The sequence below is a fragment of the Lepidochelys olivacea genome, assembly GCF_965140295.1.
Source record: "Lepidochelys olivacea isolate rLepOli2 genome assembly, chromosome: 1".
NCBI classification, from domain to species: Eukaryota; Metazoa; Chordata; order Testudines; family Cheloniidae; genus Lepidochelys; species Lepidochelys olivacea.
This window is the reverse complement of record NC_140411.1, coordinates 70,278,626-70,304,011: the sequence shown is the minus strand read 5'-3', so window position 1 is coordinate 70,304,011 and position 25,386 is coordinate 70,278,626. Positions and strand designations below refer to the sequence as shown.

Here is a 25,386-nt window from a genome sequence, read left to right as displayed (position 1 = left end):
CTGAGGGCAAGATCCAACATTTTTAATGATAGAACATAGTCCAGGATTAGCAGAATCTCTTCTGCTTTTGGTAAAATCTATGTTGTGGCCAAGACAAAAAGCATCTCCAACTGGCCTGATAACATTATCTAATGGAATTTTTCCAACTATTAAAGAGAATGTCTTATACAGCAGAGGAACATGCCCGTTTGATAGTTGATGACAATCTAAATACCACACTCTGAGATGGAGCAGACATGGATCGACTGGGATGCTTGATCTTGCCCTTGTACTGGGTCAGAAGATTGGGACGGTCGAGATGGTAATCAGTGGGCAGGATGATATGTGCAGGAGATTGGGGAAGTGGTGTTACTAAATAGGTGTAGAGAGGCACTTACATCAGTGGGAGCCAAATTTAAGTGAAGACACTTCCACAGCTAGGTGGACACAAGCATCTTATATTCATCTAAATGTGGCTGAAGAGGAAGGAACTGAAACCCTATGAACCCAGAAGAAAAGGAAACTAGCCCTCTCATGAGAAAATAGTACTGTTTTCTTTGTGATAGTCAGGTCCCCTTTCTTGTAAGCATCTTTATTTCCTTTTACCTTCTGTCCCCCGCACTCTTAAGTGGTTTGGATATGCAGACCCACCTTGAGATAACCCAAGGCCTCGTTACTTCCAATCTGCTTCATGTCCACTCACCCATACTTCAGCAAAACCACACACTATTACCTCCACATCAGCCTTTTATCTAAGCAGTGTATTAAAAGAACTCACAGAAAATGATAATTTAACATTTTCATGGCTGTAGTGAGACGGAGTGGCCTCCCCCTGAGCCAGAGGGGGAGGGACGACCATGAACACACTACAATGGCAAACAGATAATGTAATATTTTCCATTAGATCCATGATGACGATGAAGTAATTAAGTCTTTTCCTATTAATAAACTTGTAACATCTCTTTATAACCAAGTGATAGTGAGAAAAGATGAATATACATTTTAATTGAACACCATACATACATGAAACATGAACAACCTGGATTTTCAGATGTTCTGACCTGACACAAATCTCAGTAACATCTATATAGAAGAAGGTGCTTAGCAACTTAGAAAAATTAGACCAGCGCTGTCTGATCTTGCTTCCACAGATCATTTTAATTTCAACAACATACCTTCTACTGTCAGAGTACCCATTTTGGACTCTAAGAAGTCAAACAGTGTGCTGGGTGCAGAAGGTCTGGCATTTCCTAGTTCCTCTTCATCTTCAGGTCTTAGTCGGCCTCTGCCCTTTCCTTTCCCTGTGGATATTACAAACAAATGACTTAGATTCAGACAAATCTACAGAAACTCTACATTTCTTTTTATTATAATTGTTTTTATAAAACAGCTGAAGCCATTAAACAGAAAAATATAATCAGATCCACAAATTACATGGATTATTTTCAATTAAGAACACTTAAGTGTGCGATTTTTAACTAGGAAACAATTATAGATATAATATACAGAGGTACTTTTCCAATATTCACTGTCAGGTCTTGAATTCATTACGACTCAGAGGAAAACATACATGCAATTATGCCCCTGCATATCTCCAAATACACTAACAAAGGCCACTATTATCTTTTTGTGCTTGTGGCACAAGATCCCCTATTATATAGACACTTTCGTCTAAAACACAGCTTTACAAGTTATACCTCTAGGTGGCGGTCCCTGGATAGGTTTCTGTTTACTGCTGTTCAGAAGAAAATTTAATGCTGCTTCTAGGCTGTTGCTATTATCCATAAGCGCCTGCCTTGCGGCTTCTTTACTGAAACCCATTTCTGTTATGTGCTTTAGAGCCTTTTCATCAACCTGTAATAAAAGATATACACAAAAGTAATCACAGGCTACAACACAGATTCCATAAAATACTAGGTTTGCTTGTAAATTGCATATTAATATTTAATTAAAACATTAATTTATTTTTCATGTATGATGATAAATACTTAGACAGGGCTATTTATAAAAATACTAACAAATAAGCTTTCATGGCTTCATGTAACTGACTAGAGTACACTGAGGAGACAGGAACAGATGGTAATTTTAGGAGATGGATTTTATGTGCTTTGGGAGGTTTCCTTTGATTTTTGGGTTTCGTTTTTTGGAGGGATTTTTGTTTTTCTTTTTTGCTTTGATTTAATTTCAAATAGAAAACCAAAGAAATAATATTACATGATGTCAAACTCTGATTCCCATAGTTTAACTCTCACTCTATCAAACAAAGGAGTATCCTGACAGACAGCAGTATCTCTCCCCTTAGCAGGAAGAAAGAAGGCAAAAATATATCAAGCATAGTAATGGGCCAGCCTTTTGTGCTTGGTACAAACATTTCCAAAGCTATGACTGACAATGGCTGTGCAAAATCAGATTATACATTCTTCAAAATAGGGAGGTTAGATATATAACGAATAAAGGTCCTGCAGAATAAAACGGAAAGAAATACAAGTAATTTTCCTTCTTCAGAAATACATGACTTCTCATTCCCAATGATATGAAACATTCTGACAGAGAGCAAATATAGCTATCAGTGTACACATAGTAAAGGCGAAGGCCTTACATAATATTGCTGTTTGAAGTACCAAGTTGAAAAGTGAATCCTCCAATCCTCCATTTTGTTACATCTAATAAATGTGTAGTATGAGGAAAAGGTTCTAGCCTCACACACCTCCCTGTAAAAATGTCACACTTCTCTGCCTAAAAAAGGGGAAAGGGACAACCCTGTATTGGAACAAACATACCAGATAAACTGGACCATATCACTCAGTAGGTTCACAGTGCAGTGGATGTTTTAGAAATATTTTGGTATATGTGTCAAACATGAAAATTCAGTAATTCCTTAATGCAAAACTAAATAAAACCCAATTAAAAGAACACAATTAGTTTTGCTGAGAGATTAGTACAAGTTGTGCAACAACAAATGTAACCATGTGATCTTTTCATTATTACCCATTTTCTCCTATAGTCTGTTACTTTCACTAGTCTTGCTTCCAATTAGATGCATCCCAGTTACGGCATATGGGTTCTACTACAACACAAGTAGTAAACAACAGTATTTAAACATCAGCCATCTAGTTTGCAGATACAAATATCCAAATTCATTTCCAAAACCAAACTGGAGCATGCAAGAATAACTTCTAAAAAAGAATAAAGTATAGTTGACTGGGGATAAACAAACTCCTACACTTCTGGCTAAACTGATTCCACTTCCTTCATAATTCCTTCCGCATCCCCAAATAAACAAGTCCACCCAACAATATTCTTAGACTGAATGTCCACAAACCGAAGCACAGGACGATCACTAAATAAAAACACTTATAATTACTCATGTCCTCTGCAATGTCGTAGGAAGGATGGTCTATGTTAGTAACACTAAAGTGACATACATACAATGCCCAGCTCAGCAACAGATTTCCCATGTGAGGCTGAACAAGTTAATCTAACTTGGGACTCAGTCTCTCATCTGTAAATTAGGCATAGTGCCTCCCTATCTTACAGGGGTGTGATGAAGATAAAATCCATTAACGACTAAAAGGCACACAGATAGTACAGTGACATGGGCCATGTAGGTGAGCATATCAGTAAAAAAAAGGCAGATTAGAATGCAGCTCTGCTGGAAAAAAAACAACACTGCTGGTTTAGAATCCACTCCTTTAGTGCCAGCTGGAGGCTGCCCAGTATATCTGTTCTACTGTTCTGTCTCCCTTGCAGACAGACAAGGTGGATGAAGTAATATCTTTTACATAGTTGTCATAGAGAAGAAAGGATATTCTACCATGTACCAGTAGTGCAGCACCTCCTTTCGGAGTTGGAAATACTCAGTGTTCGTGTCTGCTGATGTATATGACAGCTACTGTTTTCACTAGGGAGCTAAGCAGCAGCCACAGGCTGCACTGTTGAGAGCTAATCTTGGACAAGACCATAATCTGAGACATGAGGGAAAGGCAATTTCCCAGAGACCTTCTTTGTCACATAGTCCTTATAACATTCAAGGTATCTCTTTCTTCTCTTATATATATATTGTACTAAAAGCTTCTCTCTCTTCCTCATTCTTATATATAAAGACCGGAATGAAAAATAAAAAAGTAAGATTAGAACAGGAGGGTCTGTGTTTTAAAGCTGAAGGAGGCAGAATGATTGACCTGAAAGTAAGTCATCTGGTACCGGTATAACAGCTATGACAGAAACTAGTTCATTGCTTCATAGTACACGAGGCAAAGATGTTGTGGTATCAGATTCCTTTATAGGATGTGGGAGAAGGTAACATAATGAAAGAAACCATCTTTGTTAAAGATTTCATTTCAAATAAACAACCATGCCTAATATTAGGGCTACAAAGGATAAAAGGAGCTGATTCTTCACTGTCTTGGGACCTTGAATAAACATTTACATTATCACACCACCACCAAATCAGAACACTGTTATATGCAGTGTTGTTGTAGCTGTGTTGGTCCCAGGATATTAGAGACAAAAGGCAGATGACATAATACCTTTTATTGGACCAACGTCTGTTGATGAGAGACAAGCTTTCGAGGTTACACAGATCTCTTCTTCAGGTCTGGTCCACACTACAGTTGATCTAAGTTACATAGACGTACCGCAGTCACAGCAATTAAATCACTTTTACATGTCCACACTACGTTCCTTGTGTCAGTGGTGCATGTCCTCACTAGCGGCGTTTGCATAGATGCAGAGAGCAGTGCACCCTGGGTAAGCAGCCCACTGTGCAACTCGCCACCATCTAGCGCAGGGTGTTTTGTAAAGGGTTTGCAATGCCTCCTGGGGGCAAACGAGACATGCAGGGGTGACTGGGAACATGATTTCAAGGTCCCATGATGGTGTGTTCTCCATCCCATAATTTTATCTACATCCGGTAACGTTTCGCACCTATTTTCGAAAGCCCCACAAATCTGCGCATCCACCATCTCTGTGAGAAGCCTGGTTCCTGCGTAGCTCTGCACTGTTGTGATGAGCATTGCAAACACACCGTGCCTGATCCTGCAGTATTTCCAGAGTCAGGAGAGGAGCCACATGGAAAATTGCGCCATGGAAAGAAACAATTCCAGGCTGTTGTTGGAAGTTGCAAAGCAGCTGCAGAAAGTGGAGTGTCGGTTCTGGGCCTGAGAAACAAGTACTGACTGGTGGGATCATACTGTTATGCAGGTATGGGATGACAAGCAGTGGCTGCAGAACTTTCGGATGCATAAGGCCACTTTCCTGGAACTGTGTGCAGAGCTCACCCCAGCCCTCCGCTGAAGTAACACCAAAATGAGAGTTGCACTGACGCTGAGGAAGCAAATGGCAATCACGGCATCGAAGCTTGAAGCAATGCCAGATTGCTACTGATCAGTCGGGAATCAATCTGGAGTTCGGAAAGTGTTCAGGGCCATTAATCACATCCTGCTACGAAGGATTGTGACTCTGGGGTATGTGCAGGACATACTGGATGGTTTGCTGCACTGGGGTTCTCAAACTGCACTGGGGTGATAAATGGCATGCATATCACTATTCTGGCATCAGACCACCTTGCTACAGAGTACATCAATAGAAATACTTTTCTATAGTATTGCAGGCACTGGAGGATCACCGAGGACATTTTACTGACATCAGTGCAGGATAGTCAGGGAAAGTGCATGACGCATGCATCTTTAAGAACAAAGGCCAGTACAGAAAGCTGCAAGCAGGGACTATTTTTCCAGACCAGAGGGTTACTATTGGGGATGTTGAAATGCCTATAGTGAATGTGGGAAACCCAGCCTACCCCCTTACTCCTGTGGCTCATGAAGCTGTTCACTGGCCACCTCGACAGCAGCAAGGAACGCTTCAACCATAGACTCAGCAGGTGCACAATGACAGCTGAAAGTGCCTTTGGCTGCTTGAAAGGCCGCTGTCACTGTCTACTCACAATATTAGACCTCAGTGAAAAAAATCCCCATGGTTATAACTGCCAGCTGTGCATTTCAGAATCTCTCTAAAGCAAGGGGGGAGAAGTTTCCAAGAGGGTGAAGGTGGAATGGCTGTCTGCTGATTTTGAGCTATATGATTTTGAGACACCAGAGCTATAAAAAGAGCTATTTGGATCAGGGAGTAAAGACCATTTTAATAAGGAGCCACAGTAATGTGTGTTACTGTTGTGTAGTGTGCCTGTTTTGTTTTGTTTTTTTTTTTGCACCCCAGTATGAATCTTGTAAGGAGTGCTGTGCAAGTGGTAATATAACACTGCAAATGCCCCTATCACTATTAACTGTGAATGATGTCAGCCCCGGCCACCATATGTTGTGAACTAATGAATATGAATTAAGTTTCCATAAATAGAGTTTTATTCCAAACACATGCAAACAGACATTTATAACTGAATGAAACTTTATGAATACAGGGAAAAGAACTTTTGAAGGGGAAAGAACATTTCCATTTTGCAAACACATACACCAGCTGTCTCTCTCAAAGGTTGGTGTATATGCGGCTGTGATGGTCCGTACTCTCCGTGGGGGTGGAGTGGTAGGGATAGTGCAACGGCCGCAGATGTCACGGGGAATGTGGGCGGAGGAAGTGTAGGGAAGTCCCAGAGTGCAGTTCTCTATGGGCTGCAGAGGGAGGCAATCATGGATTTTTTTGAGCCTGAAGGTCAACAAGCCTCTCCGGCATGTCTGACTGATGCTTCAGAAGTGCTATCATCTCCTGCGTCACATCATTCTCCTTTTTCCATGCTTTTCTCCTGTCCGCACTATCCCTGTCCATTCTGCCCATGAGCTTGATCCTCCAAGCCCTGTGCTCAGTACCCGCAGCACTAAAGGCTTGCAGGATCTCTTCGAACACATCATCCTGCGCCCTCTTCCTTATCTGGCTGAGTTACTCCACTGCTGTGGTTGGAAAGACCCTCAAGGCCACATTTCCAGCTGCAAAAAAATACAATGCACAGAGGTACTACTGTGAGTGTATTCACAAGATAAATGGAAACTTGGTATACTGAACTCACTCCCCTTGATCCACACAAGTTATAAGCATGACATTCTCACTTCTGCTTGGAATTCATAGAGTCCCAGACACGGCAAATATGGTGCGGAGAGGGAGGGGGCGAACTGGCACAGTAAGAGGGAGGGGAGCTCACAGACATGAGTATATGCAGCTAGGGTAACTAAACTGAATACTGGCACCATTTTCCACAGGCAGTGGTGACTTCAGCTGATATCTCATTCCTGAGAGTAACGGAGGCTGAAAGGGAGCTGCTCCTGCACGTGTCCAGCTGCAGACCGGGTCCATAGGCTGCTAGCCTGTGTGCTGCAATGATGCCTGCTGAGTGGTGTGGAAAAGTGTGGAAGAAATAAGGCAGCCATTCCCGGTAGTCTTCAATAGAGGATTGCAGAGTACCTCCAGGAAAGTTCCCTCGAGATCTCTATGGAGGATTCACAGGACATCTTGGTACACATAACAAACTGTTCTGCAGGGTCCCCTCTGCCTAACTGTACAGGGGAATGAGAAGCAGATAGCAACTCTACCTCTACTGGTTATTTCACTACGTCTTGTAGCATGGTAACAATGAGTAAATGAACAGATCATAAAGAAGTCCTGGCTCACTGAGTCATTGGATCCCGGGTTGCCTGTCCCCCATTCTCCTCCTCCTCTTCCTTGTCCAACACCTCGTCCTCAGGGTTCACTCCAGTAGCCTGTGACTGTGACTCCTCCCAAGTACACATGGGGCCCTTGTAGATGGTGATGGGTCACTGCCAAGGATGGCATGAAACTCTTTGTCAAAGTGGCATGTCTATAGTTCCACATCAGAGCAACTTGACTTCTGGTACACCTGCCACAGGGTCCTTGACTTTCACATGGCACTGCTGCATGTCCCTGTTGTAGATCTTCGCTCCCATGCCCCAAGTGATTTGCTCACAGATATTGACATTTCTGTGGTTGGATCAGAGCTATGTCTGCACAGCCTCTTTTCCCTATAGACCCAGGAGATCCATCACCTCTGGTGTACTCCAGGCAGGAACATGTCTGCAGTGTAGGGCCAGCACGGTCAGCCATGCAGTTGCTATGTCAGCTCTCCATGCTGAGCAAACAGGAAACGGAATTTCAAAAAATTCATGGGGCTTTAAAAGGAGAAGGGCATGTACCTGTATATCTGGCAGCGGAGCTTAAAATGGTGACCAGACCGGTCATGGAGTAGGGGGGCATTGTGGGACACTTCCTGGAGATCACTGAAGTTGATGTAATTGCGTGTCTAGACTGACACTGCATCACCCTATGTCAACCTAAGCACTACACCCCTCATGCAGTTGGAGTTGGTCATGTGAGGAAGGCAGAATATTATAACTTAACTTATGAAAAATTCCATTTTTTCAACTCCATATAAACAGCACCCTGTACTGTATCTGTGACATGTATCTCACATTAGGATATAAATGTAAGAAACACTTACCACATTAATGATCTCTGACTTTTTTTTTTTTTTTTTTTTTTTTAAAGTCTTTAATTACATTTAGCATTTTTAAATCCAGTGCTGGAGGCAGCCATCTTGCTGAAAACAGATGGCATTTATGACACACACGGTCTAAAAATCCTATTAAACAGTTACTTTAAACCAGTCTCTAACCTGCTTTATCAATGGTTTTAACAGTTGGAAGAAAAACTAGACATACACAATATTTTTATATTATTAAGCAATTATTAAAGCAGGTCAAACTAGTTTACTGTCTCTTCTATGGTGCTACCCCATTGTCACAAATGACACCGCTTTCCAGCAAGATGTCTGCCTCCAGCACTAAAACACAAAATGTCAATTGCAATTACATACTTAAAAATATCTTTCATGGTTTGTTCATAGCGAAAAACATTTCTAACCTTATGAACTTATAGACCATCGGACTGAGCAAAATAGATGCAGGGTTTTTTTAAGGACTGTTTGTATATACTATCAATTTTGCTCAGTGGAGTGTTCTGAAAGTTCACATAACTAATAACACTTCTGTCATAAATATAAAGGGAAGGGTAAACACCTTTAAAATCCCTCCTGGCCAGAGGAAAAACCCTTTCACCTGTAAAGGGTTAAGAAGCTAGGATAACCTCACTGGAACCTGACCAAAATGACCAATGAGGAGACAAGATACTTTCAAAGCTGGAGGGGGGGAGAAACAAAGGTTCTCTCTGTCTGTGTGATGTTTTTGCCGGGAACAGAAAAAGAATGGAGTCTTAGAATTTAGTAAGTAATCTAGCTAGATATGTGTTAGATTCTGTTTTGTTTAAATGGCTGATAAAATAAACCTTGCTGAATGGAATGTATATTCCTGTTTTTGGGTCTTTTTGTAATTTAAGATTTTGCCTAAAGGGATTCTCTATGTTTTGAGTCTGATTACCTCGTAAGGTATTTACCATCCTGATTTTACAGAGGTGATTCTTTTACTTTTTCCTCAATTAAAATTCTTCTTTTAAGAACCTGATTGCTTTTTCATTGTTCTTGAGATCCAATGGTTTGGGTTTGTGTTCCCCTATGCAAATTGGTGAGGATTTTTATCAAGCCTTCCCCAGGAAAGGGGGTGTAGGGTTAGGGGAGGGCAAAAGGTAAAATAGTTTGTACCTTGGGGAAGTTTTAACCTAAGCTGGTAAAAATAAGCTTAGGGGGTTTTCATGCAGGTTCCCACATCTGTACCCCAGAGTTCAGAGTGGGGAAGGAACCTTGACAACTTCTCACCAAGTAACTGTGATATAGATTTGAAAATATTGTTTTGAATTAAAATGGATAGTTCTGAGCCTCCTGCCAGCGGCCCCCATCTTACAAAACGAGAGACATTATTTGTGACCCAGACAGCATGGGGTTCCAGGATGAGAATTAACAGGAGTTTCCCTCTTTCATTACCAGCTAAAATAGCAGAAGCAGTACTTCACTGCATGGTTTAAACACGAAACAGTAAGCATATTCTTTTGATGATAAACTAATACTAATCCAGAAGGAAAATAGTCTTAAAATGTGATATAAAATTGCCATTGATTATAACAGTTAAGTTACTTCAACTTGCAAACTGCTGCATTTATTTTAAAATTCAAGAGAGAAAAATATTACTGTAATGAGCCTATCACACAAACGTTACAATTTTTTGTTTTGTGAGAGTTTCTACTCAGTTGCAATATACAGCCTGATTAATTGTATCCTCCATGAGTTAGGTATTCCATGAAAATAAACCAATCTCAACAGAGAGTAAAATACAGAAATCTATACAACCTTTTAGAGAAACTGAAGGAAAATCCACTCTCTCATAGTTTTTAGTCTACATGTCAAATACTGATATTTAAGGTTCCATTTAGATCCTCAGCCTTACCAGTTCACGATAGACACCTTCATTTTTCCCCTCAGGTTTTGTTATCTTTTCTTTCTGGAACACTTCCCTGTTTCGATTCCCTCCAGCACTCACATTAAGATTGCTTCTAGTACTGCCACCGCCTCCTCCAAATGTCTTGGTCTTTAGATAAGAAGGGAAAAAACCTTCAGTAAACAACACAATTAGGAAAATAACCTTTAAGATGCTACAGAAAAATGCAGTAAATCTCAGGTACCTAAATGTTTATCGTTATCCTTTATATAGACAAATAAAATGTTAATTTCCATAAAATAACAGAGTAATTTACTAGCTAGAATTTCCCTTCTCCCCTATGTCCAGGCGAGGCTGTAAAAACAGTGATATAATTTTAAGTTTTATGAGTTACTGTGAGGCAAATCATAAAAATAAAATTAAATGGAAAAGTGTAAGGAAGGATATAAAATAACCCAAGGATTAAACATGTTAAGTTCCATACAATTCAACATTACCGAACATAATGAATCAAAGTTTTTTGGGAGTTGGAAATAGTGGTTGAATTTAATACCATTACCTTAATCTCAGCATCAAAATAGCTTCAATACAGGCCACCGAGTAAGCAAGTTTTGCTTACTCAAATTGTACTGTCTGCATAAACCAAACTGAATTATAAAATTCATCATATTTTAGCAGACTTGGTTAGGTCAAAATTAGATCCAAAGAAAATATTCTGTGGTCAGTCTACATCATATTACCTCTTTAGAAAAATAAAAAATCTAAGGCAATGAGTCTTTGAAAATATGATGTGTGTTCTCCCTTTTCTAAATATTTGGAAGACAAAGGAACTTACGAAAACAGACACCATAATGTGACTCACATTAAGGAAATAAATACTTGAAAAAACTAAAATAATGAAGTACAATAAGTAAAATACTGTAGCAAATGTATATTCTAACCTCCTTGCTCTTTGCTACTTCTGCAATAGCAGCTGTTCTCTGTTTTTCAAATTCATCATTGTCTCCAACAGGCTTAGCAGTGCTCATCATTTGCAGAGTCTTTCTCTGATCAAGTTCCCTGCTGTCCACTTGCACAGAAGACACACATTTCTGTAACACAAAAGCAGTATTACAGAAATTTACTCTCTCCTTTCTATTTTCAGTTACAGAACAAAATATTCATATTTCATTAGAGTATTAACTTTTGAAAAGAGTTAATCACAAAAAATATACAGTTAGGACAACTAAACATCTTGGTTTACAACATATGTCTGGTCCATGGGAGAAAGTGGCTTTCAAACTTTCACCTCTAGTAAAGGAGGAGGGGATCAAAATTTTGGCACACAGTCTAACCCTCCAAGGATGGAAGATCCAGTTGCCAGGGAAATGTGGCAAGAAAAATTATAAGGGGAAGTTTTCAAAAGCCAAAGTTAAAATTTTTGAACTTGGCTCACAGGCGCTAGCTATAAATTCATTAGGTAAACCTCTAAATAAAAATGATCATCAGAGGTATTAAAGCAAATCCCATTGTCTTCTGTGTGAGTTGGGGATGCACAACACCTCTAAAATCTATTAAGTGTTTAACTTTAGGCACCCCTAAAGTTGTATATTTTGACTCACATACACACCAGATATCTGATAGTGGAGCAGCATTTTGTATTTGCCAACCACTTAGAGTTATCGGGTCTCAAAGATAACTAGTGTTGAACAATTCCCTGGATGATGGGTTGATCAAGTTCAGTACTTTGGCAGGTATCCAAGGATCCACCAGTATCATCACATGATTGATTGCAGGAGTTACTAGGGATCTTAATAAATAACCTGAAGTCCAAGCCTGCTCCTGTGAAATATCTGGAATTCACAGAGACACAACTAGATACTATTTATTTTATTTTTAGGGGTCCAAGATATTGTGGTCTGAACAGAAATAATTAAGCAGTCAGCCAGAGACATGGCTACAGGGCAAACTGTGCCTCAGACCTCTTTTTAGTCCCCCTCAAATGCATCTCTTAGGTGACAGACCGGGCCTTCTGCACCTAATTCTGGGTGGAACCTCACGTTTGACCACTTACAGACTAGATCTCTAGGCTGCAGTCCCACTGGCTCATAACTACGTTAACAATCCAATTTTGGCTCCTGTAAGAGTTTCCATTTGGGAGCCAGTGAAAGCGTATATTAACAGTGACACAAAGCAGTGTCTTCAAAACAAAGCATTATATGTTCATTCCTCAAAGGCATAAAGCATTTTCCTAAATGAGTTAATAGAATGAAAGATCTGATGTGCTCTTCCTTCTAAAAATTTAGCCTATCAGTAGCTCTGGGAGGTGCAGATTACTCACATCAGTGAACCTGTCCCGCTCACAGCATACTCCCCCTATCTCTGCCAATCTGGGTGTCAGCTTCCATGTGCTCACAACCCATTCTCACACTCCTCTTTCCCAAGGACAGCATTTTTTCTTATATTTAGGATTCCCTTTGATCTTAGGCTCAGCCTAAGAGTAGACCATCCAAGCCTGGATGAGTCATTTGGGGTATTCCCCAATAAAAAGCTTTTCCTTGGTTTCCTCCAGGACTCTCATGTGTGTCATTGTTTCATTTTCCATTGGTTTCTCCCTTAACGGTCTCTTTTAATTTAACTCTTGGCAGTTAGGCAGGCTAATATCAGAGATAACTGCAGGGCATATGATAGTCATAAAAATAATACACAATTTCCTCATTGTCCACAGCCAGTATTATCTTGGACAATGTATTGAATGTTAGCCTTGATATCTGCCATGGTGTCTATGGCAAAATGTTTCAGTTACTTATGAAGGATCAGAGCCTGACACCCCTGACTTCAATCTACCAAGGTCAAATATACTGAAAAGTAATCTCTCTTTCCCACACACACTTTCAATAGCCATTAGATTGCATTTTAAGTTATTTTCAGGGTGTTTTGGGATTTTATTTTTTTTTAATTGTAAAGGGACAATTTTGATCATGACTTGAAATCTATGAGGTGTTGGAATCAGCAATATTCCGAATTATCTAAAGAATCAATTTGCCACAGTGGTAAGCATTTAACTAACATTTTGAAAACACGTAAAAAAGTGCGTTATCTTGAAAAATCAAAAAGAATGTATTAAAATAAAGATTTCACATTTCCTATTAGTTAGGAAAATAGTCACTCTATCCATTCTAACAATAGAACTTCTAGTCATTATGATTTTAAAATTATTTTACAAAATATTAATCCTGATTACATCTATACCAAGGTCAAAAGTGTAAAAAAAAAAAAAAAAAAGACTACTATACCTGCCCAAATGGCACAAAAGGGGGTGGTCCACCTTCTGTTCCAATGTTACTTCTATTGTGTTTTGATAAACTCTGTAAAATTTAAAAAAACAGCTTTTGATTAACAAGTTGCAAATGAAAACATGGCAAGGTTATCTGACAAACGTCTCAGTATTTTAGGAAGTCAATGGAAGTAGCAAGATAAAAAATTCCTGAACATTATAAAAATGTTTCCTTTATGCCTTTTATCAACCTCAAACAGGAAAGGCCCTTTACTATCAATATCACTTAGATAAGGTAAATTTTTTCAAAAGCAAAGTCCTTCACAACATAAGAATTAGCTAGTCATTCAGTAGCAACCTATGCACTGTATCCTAAAACAGAGAGATGAAGCTAGAATATGAAAAGAGTGGCAGCTGATATACCTCACTGCTAACCCTCTGATGTAGATTTCTGAAACCACAATCATACCAGATGTGTAACTTACCACCTCTTCACCCCCAAGTTCAACACCAACCCACACCTAATTTCAGGAAAAGGAAAGACTCGAGTGAGAAATACAAATTGACACTAACGCAGCTTCCAAGCTGTGCATACATTATCTGATCTTCAGCATACCATATAAAAAGAAAAAGCTGTCTAACTTAATAGGGAACACTTGCTGGAAAGGGTATTTATTTTACTGCACCACAAAGCAGTACAGGGTGTTTAGTAACTGAAAAATTAAATTTTTGATAACTATTTTCTGTACATGAGCTATAAAAATAAATTAATATAAACTGAGCAGTCTGTAGATTTTTTTAGGGTAAACACCAAATGTTAATGAAATAATATGAAATGATGTAATCTGAAGTGAACAGTCAATTATTTCACTTTCATTAATTCAAAAAAATTATTTAGAAATCAGTACTATAATCACTACTATACTACTTTGATCTAATTTAGGTTGCTGAGTTTTGTGTGGGGTTCTAGGTGGTTTTGGTGTCCTGTCATATGCAGGAGGTCAGACTACATGATCTGGTGGTCCCCTCCGGCATCAATCTCTATGACTCTATATTTCTAACACTTACATTAAGAATTTACTACTATAATTATTCATTTAGTTCTGACAAAAATGTACAATGTACAAAAGGGGCTTGTCTGTCCAGAGCTCATTGAAGGATCAGGGCCTATTCTGTTCTGCATCTCTCCGGTTGACGCTATTCCATTTTGTATAAATATTTAAATATTCACTCGGCCAAAGATAGAGAGTGAGAACAACTCTATAGCCTGATGATTAAGACACTCAGCTAGGCGGAAGAAGGTGTGGATTCAAATCCCTTCTCTGAATCAGACAGAGAGAAGATTAGTTTTGGGTCAACCAAAACTGCATTTTTCAGAGAACTGACTACTTGTTTGAAAAATTTCACCTAGCTCTAATAGCTATGCCAGCAGAAAGTCATAGTGTAGACCTAGCCTCATCATATAAACTTAGAGAAGTCATAACTTCTCTGTATTTCAGTTTGCCCATCATTAAAATGCAAATACTATCTCCCTTGTTGAGTTTGTGAATTAATATGTATAAAGTGCTTTGAGATCCTTGAGTGGAAGACATTACTGTGCGCAAAGTAATAAGGCTAGTCTACACTGAAAACTTACATCAGCACAGCTATATCTCTCAAGGGTTTGAAAAATCCACGGTTTTGAGAGAGACAGCTATGTTGACCTAACCCTTGTTGTAGACAGCATTAAGTTGATGGAAGAATTCTTCCACTGACCTAGCTACCCCCGCCTTTCAGGGAAGTGGATTACCTACAGCGATCGGGAAATCCTACAGTCACTGTAGTGAGTGTCTACGCTGAAGCGCTGTAGCATTTTAAGTGTCGACACAGCCTTATACAGCCCCACCTTCTCCCTACTTCCAAATAAATTACAGCAGAGGCTTGACTATACTCAGCTGCAAACTTAGCAGAAACAAGAAAGCTCTAGAAAAGGGGCAAATGTATATTTCAGGAAAAGAACTGTTTTCATAAAATGAGAGATTTAAAAGACTACTTAGTTTAAAAAGGACACACATGAGAAGAAATAATAGACATATACCAATAAACAGTAGCTATATAGATGTTTACACTATGCTCTCATCAACATAATATCGAACATAAATGGACATTCCTATATGCCCTTTCCAAGAACACAAAAATAACAAGGCTTTGAAAGCCATAAGACTAGTATAATTTAAAACAGTAAAAAGAAAATTACACAGTATCTTGCATAAAAAATTATTTATATGGGGCCTTTCATGAGCGTTTAAAAATTACTATCTATATAAAATATTTAATTTCATCCTCAAAGCAATTCAGCCACTTCTGGGGTGAATTGCGACAGTGGTTTTAATAGTGCTAACAATACTACAAAATATCAAGGAATAGGAATTAGCCACTTCCCCCTTCTTCTTATGGGCCTGCTTCAGGAAAGCATTCCTGTTCATGAAAGCACTAAAGAACATGCTAAATGTTAAGCACTTATTTCAGTGCTTTAATAAATCAGGGCCATAAGGAGTGTCTGTGAAAAAAACTGATCCAAGATATATCACTGAAGTAAATAAGTTTAGTGAGATTCACAAAAGGATTATTCATTTATAGGAATAAAAATAGTTCATGTGGTTACATTGGCTAAGATACAATTACAAGGACTATAAATACTATAATTACTTCTGATTAAGATGATCTTCTGGGAACAAAAGAAATACCACCCCAATGGTAAATAACTTCACAATTAAGTGAAATATAGGACTTTGACTCTCTCATCTGAGGCATGCGATATTGGCTATTGCAATAGGCAGAATATTAGAAGAAATAGATCTGCTCCATTATGGAACTTACTTTGGAAATTGATGAAACTCCCTCCTGCATATATGGAATATCAAACTGACAACACACACAATTATTTTAAAAACAAAATTGCTGACCTGTAACTGGAGATTCTTTGGGATGTGTGGTTCCCATCTGTATTCCACTGAGGGGTTTTGCACATGCGCCATGCATCAGGAGCCAGAGCTTTTGAAAGTAGTACTGTTCGGAGGTAGGTAAATGTATGGCTCGATTGAGGTGGAACTGGGAAATCACCTTGGGTAGAAACTTGGGGTGAAGGCAGAGAGAGACCTGGTCATTACGGAAAGTCATGAAGAGCGGGTTAGCCACCATGGCTCCCAGTTTGCCAATCCTCCTAGACAATGTAATGGTGATGAGGAAAGCAACATTCATTAAAAAGAGAGATAGAGAGAAGGAGACCATAGGTTTGAAGGTGGTGGTCATCAATGAGGTGAAGACGAGGTTAAGGTCCCATTAGGGGACAATAGGCTGAAGCGGGGGAGGGGTATTTTCAAAAAAGGCCCTTCCAGGATCATACAGGTAGGGGGTGGGCAAAAATGGATTGACCATCCACCAGTGGGTGAAAAGAGCTAAATGGCAGCTGAATACACCTTGATGGAATTGAGGGCCAGCCTTGAGTCCCTCAGAAAGAGTAAATAATCCAAGAGTATTGGGATGCCACTCTGGAGACAAGGCCCTGTCATGTAGCCCAGGAAATGAAATGCGTCCATTTGACTCAATACAGGCATCTTGTGGAAGTGCAAGCTGGTCTCCATATTGGAAGAGAAGATTGAAGGCCTGGAGCAACAGATAACGACCCTGCGTTGCATACGAGAAACTGAGGATTTTCTAGACAAAACTCAGGATAGGCTTCTAGGGGCACAAAGCTCTAAAGATATAGAGCAGGTTGCACAGAGGAGCCAAGAGGCCAGTGAAGAAGCTTGGCAACATGTGACCTCCAGAAGAGGTAAGCGGAATGTCCGGGTTCCAGTAACACAGACACAGGTAACTAACTGCTTTCATGTTCTCTCCACAGGTACTGTTGCGGAGAGTGGACCAGATGATATGTCTGGGGCGAGAAAGCAGAAGGAGACTCCGCTGGTTGGAAGGCATGAGATGCGATGTCCTGAGGTTGGGGGTTCCACGACCACCACTCCCAAGAGGAGAAGGCGGGTGGTGGTGGTCGGGGACTCTCTCCTCCGGGGGACTGAGTCATCTATCTGCCGCCCTGACCGGGAAAACCGAGAAGTCTGCTGCTTGCCAGGGGCTAAGATTCGCGATGTGACGGAGAGACTGCCGAAACTCATCAAGCCCTCGGATCGCTACCCCTTCCTGCTTCTCCACGTGGGCACCAATGATACTGCCAAGAATGACCTTGAGCGGATCACTGCGGACTACGTGGCTCTGGGAAGAAGGATAAAGGAGTTGGAGGCGCAAGTGGTGTTCTCGTCCATCCTCCCCGTGGAAGGAAAAGGCCTGGGTAGGGACCGTCGAATCGTGGAAGTCAACGAATGGCTACGCAGGTGGTGTCGGAGAGAAGGTTTTGGATTCTTTGACCATGGGATGGTGTTCCATGAAGGAGGAGTGCTGGGCAGAGACGGGCTCCATCTTACGAAGAGAGGGAAGAGCATCTTTGCCAGCAGGCTGGCTAACCTAGTGAGGAGGGCTTTAAACTAGGTTCACCGGGGGAAGGAGACCAAAGCCCTGAGGTAAGTGGGAAAGCGGGATACCGGGAGGAAGCACAGGCAGGAATGTCTGTGAGGGGAGGGCTCCTGCCTCATACTGGGAATGAGGGGCGATCAACAGGTTATCTCAAGTGCTTATATACAAATGCACAAAGCCTTGGAAACAAGCAGGGAGAACTGGAGGTCCTGGTGATGTCAAGGAACTATGACGTGATTGGAATAACAGAGACTTGGTGGGATAACTCACATGACTGGAGTACTGTCATGGATGGTTATAAACTGTTCAGGAAGGACAGGCAGGGCAGAAAAGGTGGGGGCGTAGCACTGTATGTAAGGATCAGTATGACTGCTCAGAGCTCTGGTACGAAACTGTAGAAAAACCTGAGTGTCTCTGGATTAAGTTTAGAAGTGTGTGCAACAAGAGTGATGTAGTGGTGGGAGTCTGCTATAGACCACCGGACCAGGGGGATGAGGTAGATGAGGCTTTCTTCCGGCAACTCACGGAAGCTACTAGATCACATGCCCTGATTCTCATGGGTGACTTTAATTTTCCTGATATCTGCTGGGAGAGCAATACAGCGGTGCATAGACAATCCAGGAAGTTTTTGGAAAGCGTAGGGGACAATTTCCTGGCGCAAGTGCTAGAGGACACAACTAGGGGGGGCGCTTTTCTTGACCTGCTGCTCACAAACCGGGTAGAATTAGTGGGGGAAGCAAAAGTGGATGGGAATCTGGGAGGCAGTGACCATGAGTTGGTTGAGTTCAGGATCCTGACGCAGGGAACAAAGGTAAGCAGCAGGATACGGACCCTGGACTTCAGGAAAGCAGACTTCGACTCCCTCAGGGAACGGATGGCCAGGATCCCCTGGGGGACTAACTTGAAGGGGAAAGGAGTCCAGGAGAGCTGGCTGTATTTCAAGGAATCCCTGTTGAGGTTACAGGGACAAACCATCCCGATGAGTCGAAAGAATAGTAAATATGGCAGGCGACCAGCTTGGCTTAATAGTGAAATCCTAGCGGATCTTAAACATAAAAAAGAAGCTTACAAGAAGTGTAAGGTTGGACATATGCCCAGGGAAGAGTATAAAAATATTGCTCGGGCATGTAGGAATGATATCAGGAGGGCCAAATTGCACCTGGAGCTGCAGCTAGCAAGAGATGTCAAGAGTAACAAGAAGAGTTTCTTCAGGTATGTTGGCAACAAGAAGAAAGCCAAGGAAAGTGTGGGCCCCTTACTGAATTAGGGAGGTAACCTAGTGACAGAGGATGTGGAAAAAGCTAATGTACTCAATGCTTTTTTTGCCTCTGTCTTCACTAACAAGGTCAGCTCCCAGACTGCTGCGCTGGGCATCACAAAATGGGGAAGAGATGGCCAGCCCTCTGTGGAGATAGAGGTGGTTAGGGACTATTTAGAAAAGCTGGATGTGCACAAGTCCATGGGGCCGGACGAGTTGCATCCGAGAGTGCTGAAGGAATTGGCGGCTGTGATTGCAGAGCCATTGGCCATTATCTTTGAAAACTCGTGGCGAACCGGGGAAGTCCCGGATGACTGGAAAAAGGCTAATGTAGTGCCAATCTTTAAAAAAGGGAAGAAGGAGGATCCTGGGAACTACAGGCCAGTCAGCCTCACCTCAGTCCCTGGAAAAATCAAGGAGCAGGTCCTCAAAGAATCAATCCTGAAGCACTTGCATAAGAGGAAGGTGATCAGGAACAGCCAGTATGGATTCACCAAGGGAAGGTCATGCCTGACTAATCTAATCGCCTTTTATGATGAGATTACTGGTTCTGTGGATGAAGGGAAAGCAGTGGATGTATTGTTTCTTGACTTTAGCAAAGCTTTTGACACGGTCTCCCACAGTATTCTTGTCAGCAAGTTAAGGAAGTATGGGCTGGATGAATGCACTATAAGGTGGGTAGAAAGCTGGCTAGATTGTCGGGCTCAACGGGTAGTGATCAATGGCTCCATGTCTAGTTGGCAGCCGGTGTCAAGTGGAGTGCCCCAAGGGTTGGTCCTGGGGCCGGTTTTGTTCAATATCTTCATAAATGATCTGGAGGATGGTGTGGATTGCACTCTCAGCAAATTTGCGGATGATACTAAACTGGGAGGAGTGGTAGATACGCTGGAGGGGAGGGATAGGATACAGAAGGACCTAGACAAATTGGAGGATTGGGCCAAAAGAAATCTGATGAGGTTCAATAAGGATAAGTGCAGGGTCCTGCACTTAGGATGGAAGAATCCAATGCACCGCTACAGACTAGGGACCGAATGGCTAGGCAGCAGTTCTGCGGAAAAGGACCTAGGGGTGACAGTGGACGAGAAGCTGGATATGAGTCAGCAGTGTGCCCTTGTTGCCAAGAAGGCCAATGGCATTTTGGGATGTATAAGTAGGGGCATAGCGAGCAGATCGAGGGACGTGATCGTTCCCCTCTATTCGACATTGGTGAGGCCTCATCTGGAGTACTGTGTCCAGTTTTGGGCCCCACACTACAAGAAGGATGTGGATAAATTGGAGAGAGTCCAGCGAAGGGCAACAAAAATGATTAGGGGACTGGAACACATGAGTTATGAGGAGAGGCTGAGGGAGCTGGGATTGTTTAGCCTGCAGAAGAGAAGAATGAGGGGGGATTTGATAGCTGCTTTCAACTACCTGAAAGGGGGTTCCAAAGAGGATGGCTCTAGACTGTTCTCAATGGTAGCAGATGACAGAACGAGGAGTAATGGTCTCAAGTTGCAGTGGGGGAGGTTTAGATTGGATATTCGGAAAAACTTTTTCACTAAGAGGGTGGTGAAACACTGGAATGCGTTACCTAGGGAGGTGGTAGAATCTCCTTCCTTAGAGGTTTTTAAGGTCAGGCTTGACAAAGCCGTGGCTGGGATGATTTAATTGGGGATTGGTCCTGCTTTGAGCAGGGGGGTTGGACTAGATGACCTCCTGAGGTCCCTTCCAACCCTGATATTCTATGATCTTTCCTGCTACTTGAAAGGACATCTTGCACTGCCAGAGAGCACTCCTGAGCTAGTGGTGGTGTCCATCCAAAAACCAAGCCATTAGTTGAACAGTGTGCAGGTTGGAAGTCTGAATATGCTATTGTGTTGAGTCAGTAGCGCCGGGAATGCCTGAAGTGCGAGTGAAGGGTGCTTTGAAATGCAGAGGAGAAGCAGGAGGCAGAATTGGTGAGGCCAGAAAAGGGAGATCAGAATGGTTGTTGCTTTCTCTCATTTGATTTTATGGATTATTCATGCTATGAGGGTAAGGCGAGGAAGGCAGAGTTCATGCTGCCTGACCAATCAATGACTAGGGCATCCCCCTGTGATTGGGCTCCAATTCCTCCCTTTGAACAATCCTGGTTATATTTGGTGTTGTTGTGGGATTTGAAAAGATCACTTGCTGGGGTTCCCATCAGCCAAAGATGTCTGCCATTACAGAGTCATGCAATTCCCATATGTGGTTGGTTGCAAAGTTTCTGTGAGAGCATCAGCAATCACATTCTGGGTGCCAGTCAGTTAGGTTGCTGTCAAAACAATTTTTTGCATGATGCACCATTCACACAGGCATATAGCTTCCGTATACAGAGCTCGGGATTTCGTTTCCCCCTTGCTTGTTTATATAGAAGACTGCAGTAGTGTTGTCTGATATGGCAAGTACATATCAGTCCTGGATGTTTGGCAAAAATGCCTGGCAAACTTTGCATACTGCCCGGAGTTCCAATATGTTTATGTGCATCCGGAACTCCCATGTTGTTCAGGTGCCTTGTGTCATGCAGTCACCCATGAGGGACGCATCCATTATGATGGTCATGGTGGTTGCGGATGGGAGGAAGGTCATTCCCGAATAGACTTATACTGGGTTCATCCACCCTTGTAATGAGGAGAGAATTCTGGTGGCATGCATACCAGAGTGTGAATAGGTTGATGCATGGATGAGTAGATCCTTTGTAGCCAGAGTTGAAGGTGGTGCAGATAAATGTGAGCGAAGGGCGTGACGTATGTGCAGGTCATCATATGTCCCAAGAGAGCGAGGCATATTTTGGCCATAGGAAGGATTGGAAGTCACCAACGTATTTAGTTCCCTTATTGTATGGAATCTTTCCCATGGTAGATAAGTTTGTGTGGAAGTCTCATCTATGCAAGCTCCTATGAACTCCAGGGATTGTGTTATGGCATAAAGTTGATTATTCGATGTTGACACTGGGCCCCAGAGAGAAGAGGGGTAGAAGCAGTTGGGACATCAATTCCTGTGTCTTTTCTTTGACTGTGGTGCTATGAGCCAGTCATCCAGATAGCGAAAAATGAGGATCCTGTCACGTCTGAGATAAGCTGCCACCACTGAGAAAACTTGTGAACACTCGTGGGGCAGTGGTAAGTCAAACAGTAGAACCCTGTACTGAAAAAGCTGAGGTCCCACCTTGAACCTCAGGAACCTTCTGTTTGTCAGGTGTATATCAATATGGAAGTAGGCATCCTGCATATCGAAAGCTGTAAACCATATGCCTTTTTCTAGGGAGGGAATGATTGTTGCAAGTGTGACCATGCAGAATCTTGGTTTGGAAATCGAACAGATGAGGCATCAAAGATCCAATATCAGTGCCCATCCCCCATTTGGGGGGTGGGAGGGGAGAGAGACTAGGAAGTATCTCAAGTAGAACCCTGTTCTCTGAAAGGGAACTGGGATTAGTTCCAGAGTTCCCCTCCGCAACAGGGAGTCATCCTCTAGTTGGAGGAAGTCATTGCGTGCGTGTTGCACGCATGTGGACCGAGGAAGAGGGCAATATGGGGGCATCGCTGTAAACTCTATGACGTAGCCACCCTAGATAATATCTAGGACCCACTTGTCCATTGTTATGGCTTTCCATGCTGGCAGAAAGAGTTTGAGGCAGCCTCTAAAAGAGGGTCAGAAGGATGGGCATTGGTGTATGGACAGTACTAAGGATACTCTTGTAAAATTTTGGAAAGTGGGTCACAAGGCTGATAGGAGAGTAGAAGCTCCGACCTGGACCATGTGTCAGTGAAAAGGAACTGGAGAAACCGGTGGCTCGCTGCATTCTCTATCGCCTCGGGCAAAACCACAAGGCGGTACATGTGTGGACTGCTGAACAGTACTATTTCCAAAAGCTCCAGCTCCGGACACATGGTGCACGTGCATAACCCCTCCGTTGAATACAATATGGACATCACTCAAAAAAACCCAGCATCTGCATTTGTTCCTAAAAGAGCTACTACAACTTCTCGTTTTTCAAAAAAAATTCAAAATGTTTAATTGTAGCTCCTTCACCCTACCAGATGTGCTTGGATTATTCCACTGAGATTAGTAATTATAAAGGAACACTCCAATACATTCATACAACAAAAGGAGAGGCTCATATCTGCTCAGCAGTTTGCACGCCACCTACCCATCATAAAGTCCGTCCCTCCCACTTCTTTGTTATTATGAATTTCTCTATGTGTGTCTATATTATGTAATATATACAGACCCATCAAATGTTGTCACTCATCACCTAAAGCAGAATTTACTAGCATCCATATGGACCATCCTCCAGCTGCAGCGGCACAGGAGCCAGAAAACAGAGCTGTAAACAGGGGAGTTTGAGTGGGAGTTCTGTTGGAGGAGAAGGTATTTGTATTTGGTTTTGTATTGGTAGTATTTGTACGTGGAGAGGCTTGTAGGGGCTTTGTGATGGGAGAGAAGCTGAGCCCTGATTAGGGGGCGGGGCTTCTCTGACTAGGGGTCCTATAAAGGTAGCCAGCCAGTCAGGCAGTGGCACAGGAGCCAGCAAACAGAGCTGTAAACAGGGGAGTTTGAATTGTGGTACTTGTTTGGGATTTGGTTTTGCTGTGGGTGCTGGTGTTTTGGAATGGTTTGTGTTTCCCAGATTAACAGGATTTAGGTGGGAAGGCTATGACAGATACAGAGGCAGAAGTGGGAGTGACCCATGTAGTGGAAGACACAATGAAGATGACTGGATGTGGAAGCTGCAGTATGTACATGATCCTGGAGGGGGTACTCGGTAAGAGTTTTGTCTGCATTAAATGCTGTCTGATAGAGCTGATGGAGGAAAAGATCTGAGGTTTGGAGATGCAGGTGGAAAGTCTGGTTGAGTTTAGGAAGGAGTCTGAGCAGATTATGGAGCAAAGACATGAGGTATCGAAGGGAAAAGCTCAGACTTGCAGATGGAAGCAGGGCTAAGGAATTCTGAGGGGAGACTGGGTGAGGAAAGTGGTCAGTAGAAGCATGTGACTAAAAGAACCAGGCAGAGGAAAAGACGTGCTAGTAAAGGAGAAATAGAGCTCAAGAACAGGTTTGTAGAGTTGGAAAATGAAGAAGGGGCTCAGCAGGTAGTCGCTGTAGGTAGAAGGTCAAGGAAGAAGAGAAGAGCGGCTAGTCCTATAGGAAAAGGGAAGAGTCAATGGAGACTACACCAAATATGAGCCCTAGGAGGATACAGGATGGGTTGAAGAGGATTACAAGGGAGAATAGGAATGGAAAGAACTTGCAGCCAGAGGGAACAGGGGATAGAGTGGAGAATAGCACCATCACCAGGAAAAGGCAGGTCTATGTGATCAGGGACTCTTTACTGAGAAGAATAGACAGGCCTGTAATCAGAGCTGATCCAGAGAATAGAAGGGTGTGCTGTCTTCCAGGTGCTAAGATATGGAATGTAGACCTGAGGTTGAAAAGGATCCTAAAGGGAGCAGGAAAGAATCCCCTAATTATCCTTCATGTGGGAACAAATGATATGGCTAGATTCTTGCTGGAAAGTATTAAGGGACACTATGCTAGGCTGGGGAAGACGCTTAAGGAAATTGAGGCTCAGGTGATCTTTAGTGGGATTCTGCCTGTTCCTAGAGAAGGGCAACAAAGATGTGATAAGATTATGACTATTAACAGATGGCTTAGGCAGTGGTGCGATAAGGAGGGCTTTGGGATGTATGGCCACTAACAAACATTCATGGACCGAGGACAGTTCTCTCGGGATGGACTTCATCTGAGTAGGAAAGGAAACAGACTTCTAGGATGGAGGCTGGCTCAACTGATTAAGAGAGCTTTAAACTAGGAATCTGGGGGAGATGTCCAGGTAATCTCCACGCCAGATTTTAGCATTGAGAGGGAAGAAAACGAAGAAAGAAAGGATACAGCCATGGGTAGGAGAATGTATATAAAGAGGAAGGGCAGTGTGGTTAACAGTCTAATAGGTTATACTGGCTGTAGAATGACCGTGCCTAATAGGGTACAGAATGTGAGCGAGGCCAAACAGCAAAAATTAAGATGTTTGTACA

The 25,386-nt window shown here is 42.1% G+C and overlaps 1 protein-coding gene across 4 annotated transcripts in view; it reads right to left on the bottom strand.

Moving 5' to 3' along the window:
* TDRD3 (tudor domain containing 3) overlaps positions 1–25,386 on the bottom strand; it is a 314,042-nt gene that overhangs the window by 81,926 nt on the left and 206,730 nt on the right. For all 4 annotated transcript variants that reach the window (XM_084632730.1, XM_084632729.1, XM_084632731.1 and 1 more), the window contains 5 exons: positions 13,598–13,669; positions 11,264–11,413; positions 10,332–10,472; positions 1,677–1,833; positions 1,155–1,280 (listed from right to left, as the gene is read on the bottom strand). In XM_084632730.1, coding sequence (XP_084488856.1) covers positions 1,155–1,280; positions 1,677–1,833; positions 10,332–10,472; positions 11,264–11,413; positions 13,598–13,669 — 646 coding nt within the window. The remainder of the gene's footprint in view (positions 1–1,154; positions 1,281–1,676; positions 1,834–10,331; positions 10,473–11,263; positions 11,414–13,597; positions 13,670–25,386) is intronic.